The sequence below is a fragment of the Pseudophryne corroboree genome, chromosome 4 (assembly GCF_028390025.1).
Source record: "Pseudophryne corroboree isolate aPseCor3 chromosome 4, aPseCor3.hap2, whole genome shotgun sequence".
NCBI lineage: Eukaryota > Metazoa > Chordata > Amphibia > Anura > Myobatrachidae > Pseudophryne > Pseudophryne corroboree.
In genome coordinates this window covers 386095312-386114949 of record NC_086447.1, presented here as the reverse complement: position 1 = coordinate 386114949, position 19638 = coordinate 386095312, and the positions used below count along the sequence as shown (strand labels likewise).

General features: G+C 40.5%; 2 protein-coding genes across 4 annotated transcripts in view; one reads left to right on the top strand and one right to left on the bottom strand.

Annotated features, from left to right (window-relative positions):
- Window positions 1-19638, bottom strand: part of MCPH1 (microcephalin 1) — a 774602-nt gene that overhangs the window by 265794 nt on the left and 489170 nt on the right. Inside the window, exon 13 of one of the 3 annotated variants that reach the window (XM_063916680.1) lies at window positions 6204-6369. The exons of the other annotated variants lie outside the window; for them this stretch is intronic. Within the exon in view, the coding sequence (XP_063772750.1) occupies window positions 6204-6369 (166 nt within the window). The remainder of the gene's footprint in view (window positions 1-6203; window positions 6370-19638) is intronic. 3 annotated transcript variants of the gene reach the window in all.
- Window positions 1-19638, top strand: part of ANGPT2 (angiopoietin 2) — a 59822-nt gene that overhangs the window by 2280 nt on the left and 37904 nt on the right. Inside the window, exon 2 of the mRNA XM_063916681.1 lies at window positions 18420-18575. Coding sequence (XP_063772751.1) covers window positions 18420-18575 — 156 coding nt within the window. The remainder of the gene's footprint in view (window positions 1-18419; window positions 18576-19638) is intronic.

Genomic DNA, 19638 nt, shown 5'->3' with positions numbered 1-19638 from the left:
ATGGTATGCAATTATTCCAAAATACGGAAAAATCTGATATCCAAAATACTTCCGGTCCCAAGCATTTTGGATAAGGGATACTCAACCTGCACATCATTAGAACATATTTAATACTAAAAAAGTGAAATGTAATAAGTAATTTGACTATTTAGCTTTTGTCAATGATTAAAAATTTTTTTTTTTCAGAATTAACATTTTTATATATATAAATATATATATAAAAATATATATAAAAAATATATATAAAACAATATATATATTTATAATATATATATAAAACAACATGGCCTGGCAGCAGGAATTTGTTTTTCACTTTCAAGCACTATATACTTGTTGACTAGTTCATAGGTTCTCAAACGTGGTCCTCAAGGCACCACAATGGTCCAGGTTTTACGTTTATCCATGCTTGGACACAGGTGATTTAATTAGCACCTCAGTCACTTTTGATTTAACCATCTGTGCTGAACTATGGATATACCTTAAACCTGCACCGTTGGGGTGCCTTGAGGACCGTGTTTGAGAACCTCTGGACTAGATATATAACCAAATGTATTTAGATGATTTAGTGCTTGTGCACAGATGTTTTTACATGTCCGTTATGTTCACTGCAAGTAATGAATAGATTATAGATGCAAGGCAAAAATAAATAAATGCTGAATTCACAATCCATATACCATTATCTCAAACTGCAGTGATCCCTGTTTGCAGTGCGGATAAAGCTGAAGTCACCAAGCCATGATTGCTGCGTTATTGGGACGTAGCACCAGTGCATGAATAGTACCTTGGTGTAGAAGCCCTGTGTACAGTGTGTGTACCTTACACTACTTACATTTACTGTAGGTGTTTCAAGTGCAAATAAATGCTTATCCTGCAGGAAGCTCCAGTAGTCAGTAAGAAAAATTGTGATGTGCCGCTATTCGTAGTCCTTGCATATTGGAATGTTTCTATTGAGTGCATAATGGGCCTGATTTGGATGTGAAAGCAAGGCAGAAAAGGCACCTAACTTTGTATGTGGAACAAACCATTTTGCAATGCAAGGGGAGGAAAAACATTTATATTTTTTCTGAGCAGGGTAAATACTGTCTGCTTTTGCATGTAGCCCACAAATGTTAGACAGCTTTATTTTTACACTGCAATTTAGATTTCAGTTTGGACACATCCCACCCAAATCTAAATCTCTCTGCACTTTACATCTGCCTACCTGCAGTGCATGCAATATGGTTTTGCCCAGTTGTTCGATTGTTTGTTTTGCTTCCTAATCTGATCGGGCCCAATGTGTACTGTCAGATTGAAAGCAAGAACACAGATACTTTACTGAAACTTCTATAGCTACTTACAGTCTCATAAGTACTAAGGCTTATGCCCCTCACTCAGATGGGCACCATTTATATGAAACACCTTTAAACAGTTAGAAAATTCAAGTTAAGTAATTGCTCCATATGTTTCCATTTTGTAGAACCAATTTGCTTTAAGTCTGTATTTTATGTACTCAATTATATGTATTGTAACTTATAGCATCGTAGAAACTCCTCGGGTTACAGTTGTAACCGCAGGTCAAGTGGAATTAAGATGAAGGACTAGTTTAGTACCATTAAGAATTCTAGTACCAGCTTCCAGTGTGACCTTGGGCAGTCATTACTTTGTTTCTATATATAATGTACCTAAATTACACTGAAATTTGTTTTAACATGAATAAACATGTAGAATATAATTTGTTTTCATTGCTGCAAAAACAACAAGTTGTGCATATTTTAAGGGAGGATAGCTAAAAACACAATTAGAAGCAAAATCCAGTAACAAAGTATACAAAGACAAAACATGCGTTGCCTATCTGTAGACATTTACAGTTAACATCGACTTAACACAGCAATGGGCCACCACTTACGCCCAGTACCGCATGTATGCACGGGATCCGGTCATGTGACCAATGCACGGGATCCCGGCGGTCACCATGCCGGCGCCGGGATCCCGAGCGATCAAAAGCCCTAAAGTCGGCATGCCAAATAACAGGGACTATTCCAACTCGTAGGTGTCCACGACACCCATAGAATGGGTATAAAAACTGTCTTTGTTGTGCTCGCCCACCCTCACTGGTATTCTGTGGCCGAGGTCGGTATGCTGACTGCCGGGATCCCCACCCAGCCCCAACCCATATGCACCATGGCATTGGATTATAATACCTGTGTCTCAGGGGTTATAAACGAAAAATCAAGTTCATATCTGGTGATTGATGCAGCCATGACATGTTTGAAGACATCACTAAATCCAGAAAGACATTCTGCAACATGGGGTGAAGATGATCACTTAGTACTGTTAAATAGTCCTTAAGGGTAGGGTACGAAATTTCGTCAGTCAGAATGTTGACATTCATCACATAGACAGTGATGAAATGTTGGCATATTAGAATGTCAACATGTCGTCCTAGTGGCCCCAGTGACATCTTCCGGGTCCCGGCGGTCATATGACATGACTTCTGGGTATAATCTGTGGTCTGCTAGCATTCCAGTTAGTATATTTCCCCTATCCTAATCGATGCCCCTAAACCCCCTTTATGTGCCCCCCGCCGCCTAACTCTAACCTCCCCATGAAAATGCTCTTTCCTATTTAAAGTTACACAAAAGCCCATTAATGCAACACATCAACAGTGAATCAGAGCTGTGCTTATCTCTACTTGAAGCTGAAAGCGTGTAACTAGGGGGCACCTAAGCAATGGCTAAGTGTTCTATGGACATGTCGTGGGCGTGGAAGAGGAACTACAGTAAGCATCAGGGGCGTCTCTAGAGAGGAAGGGACCTATGTGCAGACCTCGTGTGTGGGACCCCTCCTCTCCCGTAGCCGTCGCGCCGCTGCTAGCACTCTGAGCGCTGTAGACTCTGGCAGTGCCAGAGTCTACAGAACATGCGCAGGACTCCAAAAAATGGCCGCCGCGACATTTGGTCAGTGTGCTAGCAGCGGCGCGACGGCTACGGGAGAGGAGGGGGCCCACACACGTTCAGTGATGGACTCTGGAAAGGTAAGTATAGGAGAAATGGGTGCAGTGTGTGCGGTGTGGGCCCCTCCTGGACTCAGGGGCCCGTGTGCACCGCACAACCTGCACCCATTATAGAAACGCCAATGGTAAGCATACTCCAAAATATGTACAATTTCAGTAAAATCCCTTACTCCAAGGAAGGGATAGGGCTGATGGAAATGTGCTGACAGTGATGACAGCTACTTTTACAAGCAGTATGGGCAGTACTGCCAAATAGATATGGCCAATGCTGAATAGACGGAGACCTGCATTTATTCCTGAGCAGACAATGCAGCCAACTTACATGCAACTCAGAGTATGACCTCTGCATGCACTTGGCAACGTACAGACATTTATTAGTTATTTATTAACAGTTACTTTAATAGCACACACACATTGTGACATCGCTTTATGTAGAATATTTTAGTAATTCACATAAGTCTATGCCAAAGAGAAGCTTGCAATCTAAATCACATCGCCACACATACGTACTATATTTATTTATTTTGTCAACATTAAACCTTCCAGTATATTTTGGAGTGTGAGGGGAAACTGGAGCATCCAAAGGAAACCCATATAAACATGGTGGAGGGAGGCGACATACAAACTCCACAGAATGGCCATGACTGATAATTAAACACAACCTCATTGCTGTGAGGCAGTAATGCTAACTACTAAAAGCCCAGTAAACACTAGGCGATCCCCGCCAATGCAGATATTGGCGGCGGCGGGGCCCCGACGGTGTTCCGGCATTGGTAAGTGCATAATACACTCCCGGCGCGGAAGGGAGCGATGGCATGGTCGTTGTTAACAAGGACCTCCCTCGTATGTACATGTTCAGACGAGGGAGGGGGTCATTAATGATGCGCCGGAGTGCGCATCATTAACGACATTGAGTGTCCACACTGGATGAGATTGTAAAAGATCTTTCACTTTCTCGTCTAGTGTGTATGGAACTTTAGCCAACCTTGATGCAATATTTAGAATGCTATCCAGTGCCTAAGACAAATTTACCATAAGGAAATACTTTCCAAATCACTATTTCATATCGTGCACTTGAAAAACATATCACAATTAATGGCTTTACATAAGAAAACATATTCATAGTTATTTAACATGCTAATATGCTTGTAAGTAGGTTTAAAATGGGTGTAGTATATTATGCCGGCGGTCGGGCTTCCGGCGGATAGCATACCGGCACCGGAATCCCAACCACCGGCATACTGACTGCTGGGCGAGCGCAAATGAGCCCCTTGCGGGCGCGCTATGCTATCTATTCTCCCTCCAGGGCGGTCGTGGACCCACAAGAGGGAGAAAAGCTGTCGGTATATCGGAGGTCGGGATTCCGGCACCGATATGCTGGTCGTCGGGAGCCCGGCCGCCGGCAAACTGAAGACCACCCTTTAAAATGAATGATTATTATTTGGAAGTGACTGCAGGGACTGTTGTTGGATTGTGTAGCACATGCTGGTTATGGACACTGATGGTTATAGAAAGCGGGGCGCTGCTGGCATAATGTCTGTGTACAAACTGAACAGAAAAGTTACTGTACATGGGGGTATAAATATCTGCATTGAAACTACCATATTGTTCACTACATTTATAAACACAATAGCTTGTAGCAAATGCAGATATGTATTTTCTGTAATCGAGTTGTAAAACAGGACCCAATGTTCCTGACCTGGTGTGTGGAAGCATTCAGGAGACGTTTACAATGGAGATTGAACACACATGTTTGCTCAGCATGTTTAAGGAATTGTAGATGTCTAACAACAGTGTTTACAGGAATGTGACAGGGAGCATAAAGAGTCTGGAACATTATTTGCAGAGCTAGCATACTTGCCTACTCTTCAAAAGGCATTTCAGGGAGATTGTGAAAGTAACACCTATCAGCGCGGACGTGTATTGCTACATCTGAGAGGCGTGTCATAACAATAACTTACATCCAAATGTAAATGAGCCCCAAAGATAGTAAGATCTACTTGTTGAAGACACTGCTATTCAGGATTTGTTCATGTATTGTGTTTTACAAGAGGTTCCATATGCTGTAAGTGGATACAAGAAGGATTATTTAATTGCATGTAGCCATAGGGATAATTGTGCCTTATAACTAATGCAGGGAAATGGCACCGGAGATTCCATTTGAATGTATGTATTTCTGATAATTTCCCCCCACACCCCCACCCAACAATGTAACAGCTACATGATGGGGGTATGGTGCAATCAGGGAGACTGCTGGTCTATTCAGGGAGTCAGGGAGATTGCTGCTATTTCAGGGAGTCTCCTGCAGAATGCAGGAGGGTAGGCAACTAAGGGTGTGTACACACGGTGAGATCCTTGCTATGCCCGATTTTCACTTGCGATTTCCCTTGAACTCCCCGGAGCCCAGCACCACCAATTTTGACTAACTTTTCTTGAGATATGGACTGTGTGTGCTTACGATTTTGGCTTATGTGAAATGTCATTGACATGTGAGATGAACTAGATAGTACACCAATCTAGCAAGGATTGACTTGCCTGCACAGTCTATCTTTTCATGCGATGCCGACCTTGCAGGACCACGCATCGGGATCGAAAGGTGACTTTCACCTTGCGATCTGCACTAACTTTTCTTGCGATTTTGACTATATAGTCAAAATCTAAAGAAAATATCTCACCGTGTGTACACACCTTAAGAGGGCTAGTCAGTGGTGCAAGTTTGCGGGTACGGAGTAGCCTTAAGAATTTGGCAGCGGGTACGCAGTACCACCTGCCACACACTTTGCACCCCTGACCGCCATTACCACAATTATAATGCACCGCAAAGCATCCTGGAGGCATTACTATATATTGTTATCAAATCGGGGACATTACTATATGTATTTATTATACTGTAGGCATCACTATATATTTCCAGCCTTGCCCCCAGAGTCCAAAGAAAAGGGTCTGTGTTGTCCGCTAGTGTTCAGTATCCACTCCCACTAGTGACATGTGGCCATGCCCCCTCACAACACATGACTACGCCCATTTTTCGGCACTCAGTACCACTAATATTTCTGCTTGCACCACTGGAGCTAGTACAGTTCACATCAATGTATGCAAAAGGCAAATTGTATTACATTCACATCTTTGAAATCCCAATAACAAATTATGATTTCCTTCTATAGCTATTACAATGAGCCTTTATTTTATATTTTAAAAGATACAAGCCAACCTTTGGGCAGCCAGGAGGTCACTGCAGGAGGCATGCTACACCAGAAGTGGACACTGCTGGGGGAGTTGGCCATGGCACAAACATTCTGCTGCTGGAAGTGGGAGATTTGCCCACTCTTCTGGGTGGTGAGAAGTGCCACCCGATTTTTGGGATCCTCACAGCCACTCTGGAAGAGATGGCGAGTGTGTGTTAAAACTGACTAGACTTCTAGCAAAAAGAGACAATATTTGCCACTAAAACATAAAAATGCAAACACGATTGATAAAAGGTATACACTTTTAGAAATGTGCTCTTAATAGTACATACTGTAGTCTAGTTTAGGTACAGTATCATACTATTTAGCACCAAAAACAAAAGTAGATATTTAGCAAATTACCTCAACTTTTGGATTTATATGAAATATCCATTTACTCCTCCATTGTGAGATTGTGTAGTTATACGTATAGATTTGCAAAATGTAGCAATTCTATTCATTCATTAGCACATTCATCATTTTAGGTTTCCTCTGTAGCAAAGTGTAATTATGCCACATTTCCCTTTTACTAAATGAATTGATGCACATCACCATTTAAGATATCAAATACTGATTAGTAATATGCCTTTTACCAACCAGCAGGTCTCTGGTGTTGGGCTCAGTCATTACCACAAAACCGTCTATGCTAATTCAATACCAATACCAAGTTTTATGGAGGCATCTACAGGTTGCTACTATTGATAATTTCAAATTAAAGAGAACAGCAGTCTCTATAATTCTCACCTTGTGCCAGTTAGCCAATACATGGGTATGGCTTTCACTGCCTGAGAACTACAAAAAACTGTCTACATGCTTAGTGAAGGTCTACGGATAATAAAAAGGGTCAGATTCTCTTTTTTTTTTAAATCAGCATTTTTCTTTTAAGGATTATTTTCCTTTAAAAAACATAAGAGAAACAAAGGCAGAAATTCCTTGAGAAAAAGTATTCATATAATCTCTATTACATTCCTGCGCAGCAAGTGTTCAGTGACAAGGTCAAAGGGATTTTGTGTTTTGGGATTAGTTGAGGGAAGTGGCAATCACTGGAAAATGTTGGTTGTAGAAAGGTGAGGTCAGGCAATCAATTAACAAATGTCACTCAGAATCTAGTTGTTCATATGTAGACACTAAACATGTGCTCGATAAAATGGGATAAAATTTCATCTGAAAGCAGCTTATATCTAGAAAAGTGGTGTAAGTAGCAGGACATGGAAATTTGATGGCCACTGCCTCAGAATATTTTAATTGCATTGCTTGAACTGTTAGGCCTTGATATACCTGTATATTATATGGGTATATTCCCTAAAGAAGACTCATGTCCCCACAGCTTGCTTTGCAGGTTCATACACTTTCCTGGCAGTAGAAATCACCCAAAGTTCATGATTGCCTTATACTATACATTGTTAGGACATGCAAAAGCTATACTCAGTGTGTTCTCACCACATTTCAGCTCATCACACAAGTATTCCATTGTACACTTTTTCAAGATGAACAAACGTTATCTTATGTTTTTGAGGAAAATACTCTTAAAAACATTAATATAGATAGAGCATTGTGGTATACCACCTAACTGTGCATGAGGAGTTTCTCCACAAAAAGGTAACTTGGTTGTATTCAGCACTGGGTGCCCTCTCCCACCTCTCATCATTTCCCCACTGTACTCATTATTTAGAAGCCTGTTTGGTAAGGCTCACACTGAACTACAATGTTCTCAGCCATGTCCTGTACCGAGATGCAGAATAACACATGCCAGGAATATTTTGCAAGGATGGTGGGTTATACTGATGGAGTACTCTCATTTCACTATTGACCACCCGTGTGCATGTACACCATTCATTTTTACCTTGGTTTGAAGTTACTGGATTTGTTAACTTATTAAAACAATCACAGCATTATAATAATGCTTTAATACAAAAATAGTTCTCTTTTAAAGCATTGGTAACTATATGTTAGTGAATGTACAGTATAGAGCAAGCTGTGAAAATTATCTGACAGTAACAGACATTCATTTTCAGCTTTCCCAAGTAGAGTAAAAGCTACACTAGTTCTGTGCTTACTATGCCTACAGTGCTACACACTAAAAACCAGGCACATTTAAATAATTTTAAAAAGGAAAGCTTGGTTCATGAAGGCCTGCTTTTAGTCAACAACATCCCATTCATTTCAAATCTTATTTATTTTTACACATTTCAATGTGATGATTACCGTTGCTGAGATGATATACCGTACTCTGATACAATCACAATACTGGCAAAGAAACAGTGAAGAAAATAAAAATGACGGTATAAATTATATTAAATTTGCTTCTTTATTGTATCACTCTCAGTCCTGAAATCTAAAATGCATTTCTATCCAGCATACATCATTTGCAATCAGTGATGTTAGTGATTGTAGAACATTCGTTCTGTTCTTGGCTGGTGAGCTACACATGCAGTGCTACTTTTCATGTTCACTATGTTTATTTGTAGTGGATAACTCTGAATCTCTGTGAAATAAAAGATCACTTTTGAGATTTGATCTTTGACTCATTCGCCGTTCTTCATGACTTTTTGTAAACAGAGGTCAAACATTTGTAAAGGGGCAAATACATCTAACAAGGACTACTTAGTAAGGCTTCATCCTCATGCCCTTACATTCCTTTTTATACACAGGGCTACTGATCACTTGTCAGTTTACTTTTAATTTATGGAGTGGTGTGGACACTACAGAACATAAAACACATTATTCAACAGTAGACACGGTGACAACAGACACAATGTCAGCAAACCACTGAGCTAATTAACATAAACCAAACACATTAATGAGCAATGCAATTTGATTATCGCCCGACAAAGTCTTACTAGCTAACTGATGTACAGAAATACATTATATCATTTATTTTTATAAATATTAGAAAATAAATGAATTTAACAACAGGTCAAACGCTGTTTAAGTCTAAAAAATATTTATTGCTGCCTCTGTCCAACATTATGTAGCGATATCCTGTTTCTAGTGAAGGGGCTGACAAAATAAAACAAAATAGAAAGGCTTCTAAGACTGGGATGTGACGGATCTATCCGCTCACTTCACAAAACTATGCAATAGACTTCTTTCAGATTCATTGGAATACTCCTCGCTACAAATTATCCATCTTTGAGTGCCTTTTCTTGCAATTTGCCTTTCTATAAGTTCATGGTAACTCCCCCAAGAATTCTAACCCAGATCAAAATTGATCCCATCCTTAACATTCCTCCACCTATCCTTAAACATATTTATCTTCAGATCACAATTGAGAACTAATGTACACGCACTTCTTACTGGTCTTCTGTTTTTAGGACTCTGCAGCTAAATTAAGGTGAGAGTTTGGTCAGGTCCTACATGACACTATGAAGCCTACAGAACAGTATCAATATGGCAACCCTAACCATCAGCATCCCCAGAATGTCAACAATTGACATGGTGCCTGTCCACAGCTTGATCCATGTCGACATTCTGGTGACATTACGAATATCGACGTGGCTATTGCCGACCTGCTGACTGGATAACCAGTGGCAAATACATGATCCTGACATCCTAAGAAAAGGATGAAAGCAGACTATCCTATGCATCTAGAACATTAGCTATTACATGGTGGTCTCTCCTGGTTTTATCTTTGTAGTAGTGTATTTTGTCATCTTTACATCATTTTATAAGCACTTTGAGTCCTATTAGGAGAAAAGTGCTATATAAATATCATTATTAGTGTGAGGACGCATCTGCGTTTCTCATCAGAATTAAAATACTAGACATAATGACTTTTTTTTTTGCATTAAAAAATTGAGAGTTTTAAAAATATAAATCAATCTTCATTAGAAAGCATGCCACCCAGAGCGGGGTATTTATTCTTACACAGACATCTGCAACCTGAGATGAGAACAGGTAAGGAGTGCAAAATTTGCACAAAAATTGCCAATATCCATCTTTATACAGAGCATAAGATGTGTTCCATCCCAACTCAGTAGCGTGTGTGTTTGTGTATCATTCCAGACACACTTCACAGACACTCTGCAACTAGGTAAGCCAATCCCGGTATAGGAACACCCCCCCCCCCCAAAAAATAAAAAATAAAAAATAAATTGTGATTTGATTCCTGGGATTGTCGTGATTAACTACTTACAACCAAGTAGGTTCAGGTCTCGGCAGTGCTGGCCCCACAGTCCCCTCTGATTTCCTACAGTCCCCTCCTCTCTCCCTGGGCACAGCATGTGTGCTGTCCGTGTTCGCTGAAGGCTCAGGAGGCTGTGTCAGCCCAGCAGCCACCTCTGATCTCGCACAGCCCCCACGTCATGAGGATCACAACTATTGCTGCAGGAAGACAGTATTCCTGCAGCACAACCTCACACATAGTGTGTATTCAGAATGTGCGAGGAGAGGAACAGGAGCCCCCGGCTGTATAGTCGTCAGGGAGGCCGGCGTGTTGTGGTGAACAGCAGGGCGGGGCATGTAGATGAGAGAAGTGCATTTTAGAGAGTGATGGTACCTGTATCCAGCACTCAGAGGAGGAAGGGGGGTTGATCAATATTCAGACTTACTTAATCCCAAATCACAGGATTTAAAAAATGGGCCAGGATTGGCTTCTCTATTTGCAACAAATACATTCACTATTAGGCTTAAATTTAAGTAAAAAACAAATAAAAAACCTTTCTAATACAGCAACAAATCCTACCCATCTCTTGTAAGCAGAACAAAAAGGAGTGTTAGCTTAAACATGCTCACAAAAGCATAATTTATGCCAGAGCAATATAGAAATCACCTGTTTCAGCAGTGTTTGTAAACAGAAAGATACAATTAGTTCACTAACGTCACAACCCTCATCATCTGATAGTTGTACCTGTCCATCCAAAAATACAGTTTTCACTGGCACATGTCTTTTTCTTGATCTGAATCAGTTTTCAAGTGCTTGAACCAGGCCTTACTGAAATTGGTCTGTTAGAATGCCCTCATCTATCAATACAGTTTCATTCTAGTGAAATGTGTCCCTTGAGATGTCCTTACTTGTCAATATGGGATGTAGTCATGTGACCGCCGGTCACTATACCGACACCAGAATCCCGCGAGCTGGACAGCCCGACAATCAGCATGCAGAGAATATTCCCACTCGTGAGTGTCCACGACACCCATAGAGTGGAAAAATAACTGGTGGCGAGCACAGCGAGCCCACTGCGCAACAAGCAAAGTGAGCCCGCAAGGAGCTTTGTTGCGCTGACCCCCTCCCCCCGCCGGCATTCTGCGGCCGGGAACCGGGGTCGGTATGGTGACTTTAGGGATTCCAAAAACCGGTCTCCCAGTACCAACCCGTCAATATCATATGCAAATCAACTCCATCTAGTCTAGAACATATTGACTACCATTATTATTATATAATACTCTTTTATGGACTATAAGATATGTATTATCATGAACAGTTACTAATATAGCACCAGCATAGTCTTTTGTGATTTACAATTCAGAACAAAATAGTAATAAAACAAGACAGGACAGCATGGATGGTGTAATGGTTAGCATTACTGCATCACAGCACTGAGGTCATGGATTTGATACCCACCCTGGCCCTAACTGTGTGGACTTTGTATATTCTCCCCATACTTGCGTGGGCTTCCTCCGAGTGCTCCGGTTTTCTCCCACAATCCAACTTGTGTGGGTTTCCTCCCACAGTTCAAAAAATATACATGTAGGTTTATTGGCTCACGTCAAAAATTAACCCTACTAAGGGTTGTATTCAATAACTGTCGGAAGCTGATGTCTTGTCAGAAAGACGGCAGCTTCTGACAGAAAAAGGTCAGAAGGGGTTCCGACCTATTCAATAGAGGCTGATTTTTTCCAACAAGTCGGGAATTCCCGACTTGTCGGAAAACACGTGGATCAGTGGAAGAACCGCCGATCCACGTGCTTCTGTCGGAAATGGGGCCAAATCCGACAGGTTTTGGCTCCCTTTCCGACAAACTCAATCCGACTTGAAAACAAGTCGGATTGAGGTGAGGAGATGAGCGGTGCTGCTGGGGGGGGGGGGGGGGGGGAGCAGAGATGGACAGGCACCTCTCTCCTTGCAACGCCTCCTCCCCCGCCGCCGCAGGCATGTCCTCCCGCAGCCAACTCCTCCCGCCGGCTGCCGATCTCTGCTTCCCCCGCCACCTGCAGGCACCTCTCTCCCTTCAGCACCTCCACCCGCCGCCCCAGACATGTCTCCCCGCAGCCAGCTCCTTTCCGCCGGCTGCCGATCTCTGCTCCTCCCACCACCGAACTTACCCAAGCCGCCGTCCCGCTGACGCCCGCCGCCATCTGCACCCCTGGCCGCAGCCGCTGACAGCAGCGGCAGGACCCTGTGTACTGCCAAATACGACAGTCGGTTTGGGCATCCATTGAATAGGGGTTGTCCGATCCATTCCGACAACTGCATGTCGGAATGGATCCAACTCTTATCGAATATACCCCTAAGTGTATTCATGTACAGTACATGGGCAGACTAGATGGGCCAAGTGGTTATATGTTGTTGAAATTCTATGTTTCTAAGACTTGGTAAGAACAGAGAGACAGAGATAAAATTGTTCTGCTCGCAAGATTGCAGTCTATACTTTTGAATATATATATTTTGAAAGTGCCAGAAATAACGTAAGTTTAATATAGGTTCAGCTTTAAAATTACTCTGGAAATTATGTAAATACAGTATGTTGACATCTTTGATCACAGTATGGGGAAAAATAACACTATCTAAATAGAAAAAAATAAACATTAAGTTTGTAGTTATAATATAGAAAAGTTTATAGAAAACTGCTATAAATTACATGTGACACTTGAAAGAAAACAGTCACACAGCAGCAAATACTTCCCAAGAGAGAAAGGTGACACTGATGCATCTTCCTGCACATCTGACATGGGTCATGAAACAGGTGTGAACAAGGGCTACTGTTCTGCGCATCAAAGAGTTGTTTGTGAAGTTGTTGTTTAGACTAATAGTTAAAAGAGATAAGATGCTCAGTGCTCAAAACAAGAAGGATTTAGGATATGATATGAGATAAGACAAACAAGTGACTATTTTAATTGATAAAAGTACTGTTCAACAATTTGGTTAATGGCATATTGGCTAAATATTTGCTGTATTTAATCTAGCAAATAAAAAACAAATAAAATGAAACACTGCTAGATATTTTTGATTATTGCATACACACATAAAGAGACACAACATTGTGTGTTTACTGCCTTTATTAATAGATATGTGCAAACTTGACAATAAGGTGTCTATTTACTAAGCCTTGGACGGAGATAATGTGGATGGAGATAAAGTACCAGCCAATCAGCTCCTAACTGCCATGTCATAGGCTGGGTTGGAAAAATGACAGTTAGGAGCCTATTGGCTGGTTCTTTATCTCCGTCCAATTTATCTCCATCCAACGCTTAGTAAATAGACCCCTAAATCATGTACTTAATTTTTGAAGCAGTATTTAACAGAACACAGATGTATTTCACAAGGCAAGGAATGATACAAGTATATTTCAGAAATGTAACCAAAAAAGTAGATCTGCAAATAATATTTTAATTGCATATTATAGAAACCATTCATTTTGTTGAAAGTTTATAATTCCAATCATAAACCACATATATTATACACCAGCACAGTTGGTGTAGTGGTTAGTATTCAGTGTCTGATCAACCATTAGGCTGACTGGGCTGCAGCCTAGGGCACCAGGATTACAGCTCCATCTGGCAGCCTGAAGAGCTGTACGTGATTATCTTTATAGAGTCTTCCCCGTATCTCGAATCCAAACATTACTTTACACTCTATAAACACCATTAGATCAGTAGAAGCCAAGATCAAGCATGTCAGTTATATAACCTTCATTACCTGCACATGCTCAGTAGGAATGACAATGTCACAAGCATTCATGCGCACTGTGTTCTGCAATTCATAGCACAGATGGGAGTGCTACAAGTATATTTGTCATGGGCATTCCGGACCACTATCAGGCCTTGTCTCACAGCCCTGACCAAAGCAATATAGGTATGAAGTTAGTATGCGGTTTTCTTGGCTGTTCTGATTCCTCCCACACTACAAAAACACAGGTAGGCTTATTGGCTTTCGCTAAATAAATTAACCCTAGTGCGTGTGTACATGTGGTAGGTAATATAGATTGTAAGTGCTGCAGTGGTAGGGCCTGATTGTCTGTGAAGCACTCCATAATATTTGTGAGCTACATAAATATAACTTACCTTCCTACAGTATGCAGCACTTATGAAGAAAATTGTCAATGGGCCATTAAGATGCCGGGACTGGCTATTAAATCCATGGGTACATTACATTCTGTATGTATATTTTAAATGTAAAATCAACTAGTCACTAGTAGCAAACTGCACTTAATGCACGTAATCTTGGGTGGGGAGGGTCAGTTAAGTGAAACTTTGAGGGTAATTACAGCAGGTGCGAGTAAATATTATCCTGTACAGAAAACCCATCTTATATACAGGATGCAGTCGGCATCCCGGAGATCGGGGGGCCTGGTTGGCTACAGGGAGGGAGGATTAAGCACTAAAAAGGGGGTTTAGGCACAAAGGGGGACAGTTAGGGTTAGGCTGCGGGTGGTGTGGGGGGTTAGGCATCAGATAGGGAAGGTTAGGGAGGTAGTGGGAGAGGGGTAATACAGATGTGTTCACATACACCTTTGCTCAAATTGCACCACAGACTTAGCCACACCAAACATCCTGCCAGAAACTCTCTCATAAAATATGCATCTTATTCGCATCACTAATGTGACAAATGTACAATGTAGAGATACCATGAAAACTGATGGTTGCATTTCATGTACTTCTGTGTGTGAATCAATTGCTAATCTGGGTATTAAGGTAAAAGACAGTACTATGCCTCATGTCACTATCATTAAGCTTCATCTGCAACTTTACACCAATCCCTTTGTGACAGTACTAGTCTAGTGTGCCTCTTAAACTGTAATCTACTTTGTATGTGACTAAAATGAGAATAAGATGCAAAATTCAAGAAAAAGTATGAATCACTACCCTTGGCGCAGCATTTCATTTGCACACAGTATCTTGCGCCACATGGTGCAAAAAACTCTACATGAATGAGGATACATATGTACACATCATGTCAAGGCTGGTCACAAGGTTTATTAGGGGAATATGGTTTATTATTCATCTACAATCCATTTTCTGCCAAATTTATGATGTTGGATTTTGTTTGTTTTTTCTAGTTGCCTAGGGGATTAATGCTAAAATTACGGATTCTTAAGTTTTGGGCAAATGCTAATATTTTTTTATCATACCCATTACTTGATTATTTGAAACTTGTCTACTAGACTAAGAATGGGCATTGATTCCTGATGTTTCTAAAACATTGATACTCCACATGATATATCAGCTAGATTCTAAAATTGACAGATATCTCTAAGTGACATCCAGATGCCTTTTCCCCCACCACCCCAGAGCTAGCAGATATTCTGCGCAAGTGTGGCACTATATACTTTACCATTAAAAATGTGACGATATATCTTCTTAACCGAGTCACACAGATGGGTTCAGCATCTATTCAGAATCTTAATACTGACACGCTAATTGACCATCCCTATTCTGGGCTTGCATGACTGCTTTCTCTTTTCTGAATCATTAGAAAATTAAAAATAACTTGATTGCCAACTAGTATTTACATTAGCAGAAATGTACACTTATAACCACATTCACTGTGGCTACAGCTAATCACACTCACAACACGTTTGTTGCGGTGTGCGTGCATATATTCACACCCATGACCCATAGGCTTTACATTATGCAATCGTGGGTGCAAGCAGTCACAGCTAGTCACTCCCGTAATGCGTGCGCACACGTGTATGCATCACAGGTAAGCTAAGCACAGCTACATCTGGACATTATAGCACATATACACTGCAAATATGTACGTGGATGCTTATATTATGTAGTGCATTTGCAGGGTTCTAGTAATGGCTTTACAAAAACTAGGAAAACTGATAAGTTCCTTACTATTTGTGTAACTTTTCAATGGGTATTTCTTTAAGCATTTGTGGTGGAGTAGTTTTAGTAAAAATGAGTTCAATTTCTGAACTCAGTCATAACTAGTTAAAATATAATCATGTACTTTACATTATATAAATATATTCAACAAATACACTAGAACTACGGGACTATTCAAAGTCTAAATGTACTTTAGAGAGACATAACATGCTTATATTTGTAAAATCACTTATCACTAAGTTCTTTGAAGACACGCTTAGTGAAAGATGAACATATTTTGTTCAACTTAAACGTTATCTCTTCAGGTAATTGTATTCTAACAGGTTCAAAGTGAAATCAGTGAAAACATATGGTAAACAAAATTTCACTTAAAGGAATTCCCATTGAAATGTTATTCTTAAATACATACACGCCAATTGATAAGATGGTCAGCAAAATATTTAAATCTGCATCTTTACAATTATAAGGCCAGATAAGTTGGAAGAAAATTGTGTGTACAATGCTGAAACAAAGCGTGCGTGGTATGAATGCATACATTCACAGAACTGGAAGCATCTTGAGTTGTCACTAGTCATCAGTGTGCACTTGCTCCTGCCGTATAGTACATGCAAAAGAAATGCCATAAAACAACATTTTCTGCTTACAGAAAAGGTTGAAATAGCTTACATTCGCCAAAACATGCCCGCATGAAACTTTGTGCATGTGAGAATGCCACGACAGCTCAGTTGTACCTTTTCAGTAGATGTTACCCAAATGCATTTCAACTCTGCATCATCTTTTATCTAGCATGAGAATTTTATGAAGCACTGTAAAATGTTTATTCCTACACACAAAGTCCTTCACCAATTGAACATACAATCCATCTCCCTGCTACAGGTATGAAAACTCACACCCAACAGGGACAAAATATCAGCATTATTTATTAACAATTTCTTATGCAGCAAAGAAAATTCTGTTGCGCTTTAGAATTGGAAACAACAGTGTTAAAACAAAACTGGGTACTGCTGGCAAGCATACAATCTACAGGGAAATAGGCATTGACACACAAGGGTAGGTGCTATCTATAGCATAATGGTCCACCAGATTGCAAAGGTTCTTGGTAGGCTGTATGATATGGTCAACCAGCAAGGTTGGCCTGGGTTCAGGAGGACAGGGAAGTGAAGAAAGATACAATGTATAGATATGCATGGACTGTACAGTGGGGATGTAATTGGATAGAAAAGTTTATGAAGGTTATCGGGGCAGTTCTGGAATTTGATAAGTTTGTCTGACGAGTTGTTTTAAGGGACTGCTTGAAGGTTTGCAGACTAGAGGAAAGTCTTATTGTGTATTGGAAGCCATTCCATAGAGTAGGTGCAGCCTGAAAAATGTTCTGCAGTCTTGAATGGGAGCGAATAATGAGTGTGGATGAGGAATGTATATCTTGTGAAGAAAGAAGAGGTTGGGTTGGGAGATGCGAAGAGATGTACATCGGTGTAGTTTGGTTAACAGCCTTGTGTGTGAGTAAAAGTATTTTATATTGAATATGGTAGAATACAGGTAACCAGTGGCCGATTTTACTTATGAGCTGCAGGGACTGCAGCACCCTCCTGGTAAAATCCTCCACCCAGCTCAGTGTCAGTGAAGCCAGATGCAGCTTGTGACTGCACTGGCTTCACTGTGACTGGCAGTGACATCCTACTGGAATTCCTACCCGTCAATCACAAACAAACAAGGCAGTCCCATTGGGAGGTGTTACCTCTCTCTGGGACTGCCAGACTAGGCTGCTATAAGCAGAGAGCTGGATGATGAACGTCTAGCGAGGAGGATCAGGCTCACAGCTGCATTCAGAATGGATTGTAGTGGCGGGAGAATCTTTTTGGCAGGACCAGTAAGAAGACTATTGAAATCATCAATGCGGGAGATAAATGGCAACCAAATGTAAAAAAAATAAAAAAAATAGTCCTGCTATAGTTCAACCTATTTTGCGGTAGCAGTAACAGCACTGGGTAAGCAGAAGTCCAAAAGATTTTAAACATAACTAAATTATAGTTTCAAATCAGTATGCAACAGGGACAATGAACAAGTGAGCAATACAAAGGGAAGCCAACCAAATGGAACCCATGACCTCAGTGCTGTGAAGCAGTAATGCCAACCATTACACCATTATTTTTATGGTCTTCAGTTGTTATTGTATTTTCATAGCCCCTCTTATTCTCTCTCTTTGGCAGCTTGAGAATTACATTCAAGATAACATGAAAAAAGAGATGGTGGAGATGCAAAAGCACGCAGTACAGAACCATACTGCTATAATGCTGGAGATTGGGACCAATTTACTAAACCAAACAGCTGAACAGACAAGGAAGCTAACGGATGTTGAAGCCCAGGTAAACTAATACACCACACAAGCTTCAATAGAATATATTTACTGTAGCTGTATGCTAACCTGATCTCAGTGTTGATTCACACACTGTAAAATGTAAAACAAATGGATGTGTCTTATGAGTTACATCTGACCTGAAAAAAACAAAGTTTTACCAATACAGGTCATGTAATCTTTGTACTATTACTGTGAAATGTGTGTGCCCTCCACCCGCACAGGAAGAAACATGGTCTGTAAAATGCTCTATAAATCTCTGGATCAGACGCCTGCCAGACTAATGCATATCTGTTCTCTATAAATTAAAGTGGCCAGAAGAGTTAGTGTGCGCACACACCCCTAGCATAGAGTTAAATGCTTTAGAAAGTGAGACCGTACACAACTGGGTCATAAATGTGTATAAATAAGGGAAATGTGTGCAGTTAAAAATAAATAAATGACTGGAGATTTACAGTTATGGCATTAAGTAAAACAGATGGTTAAAATACTTATGACTAATTGTTACAGGGTAGGTCAGTTTGTCTAAGGCTTTTTTAAATAAAAAGACTCTAAAGGGTCTTTTGCTGTAAATTGAACACCATGTCTAACCTTTGTCACTTAATACTTACTCTAGCAGAGGGTATTTAAGTTTATCTGCTGCTAAAAGCCCTTCAGTGCGAAGGTAATCATATGCAGTCCTCTGTCTGGCTCCCAACTTCCCGTCAATTGCTGAAATCAGGCGTTTTGCAGTCCATGATATAAAAAGCCACTCACACTGGTAATTATAATTTGTAAGTAACCTACTTAATGTGGATGATGCGACGGTGGGGGCCAAACTAGGATTAGATAAGACCCTGTACACTACTTGAGAATTAGTTTCAAGCTAACTAATGTAAATAAGACAAGCAATTTGATTTACAGTAGGGCAAAAGAAAAATATTAACAAAAGGCGTTATAAGCACGTTCTTATAAAAACGTATATTTCACAAAAAGATGCAAGGGCAGAGAATGCATAACATATTCTAACCAAAAATGTTATAACCGCATTAAAAAAAACTTTGTAAATGTACTGTAGTGCCATTGCCAAGATT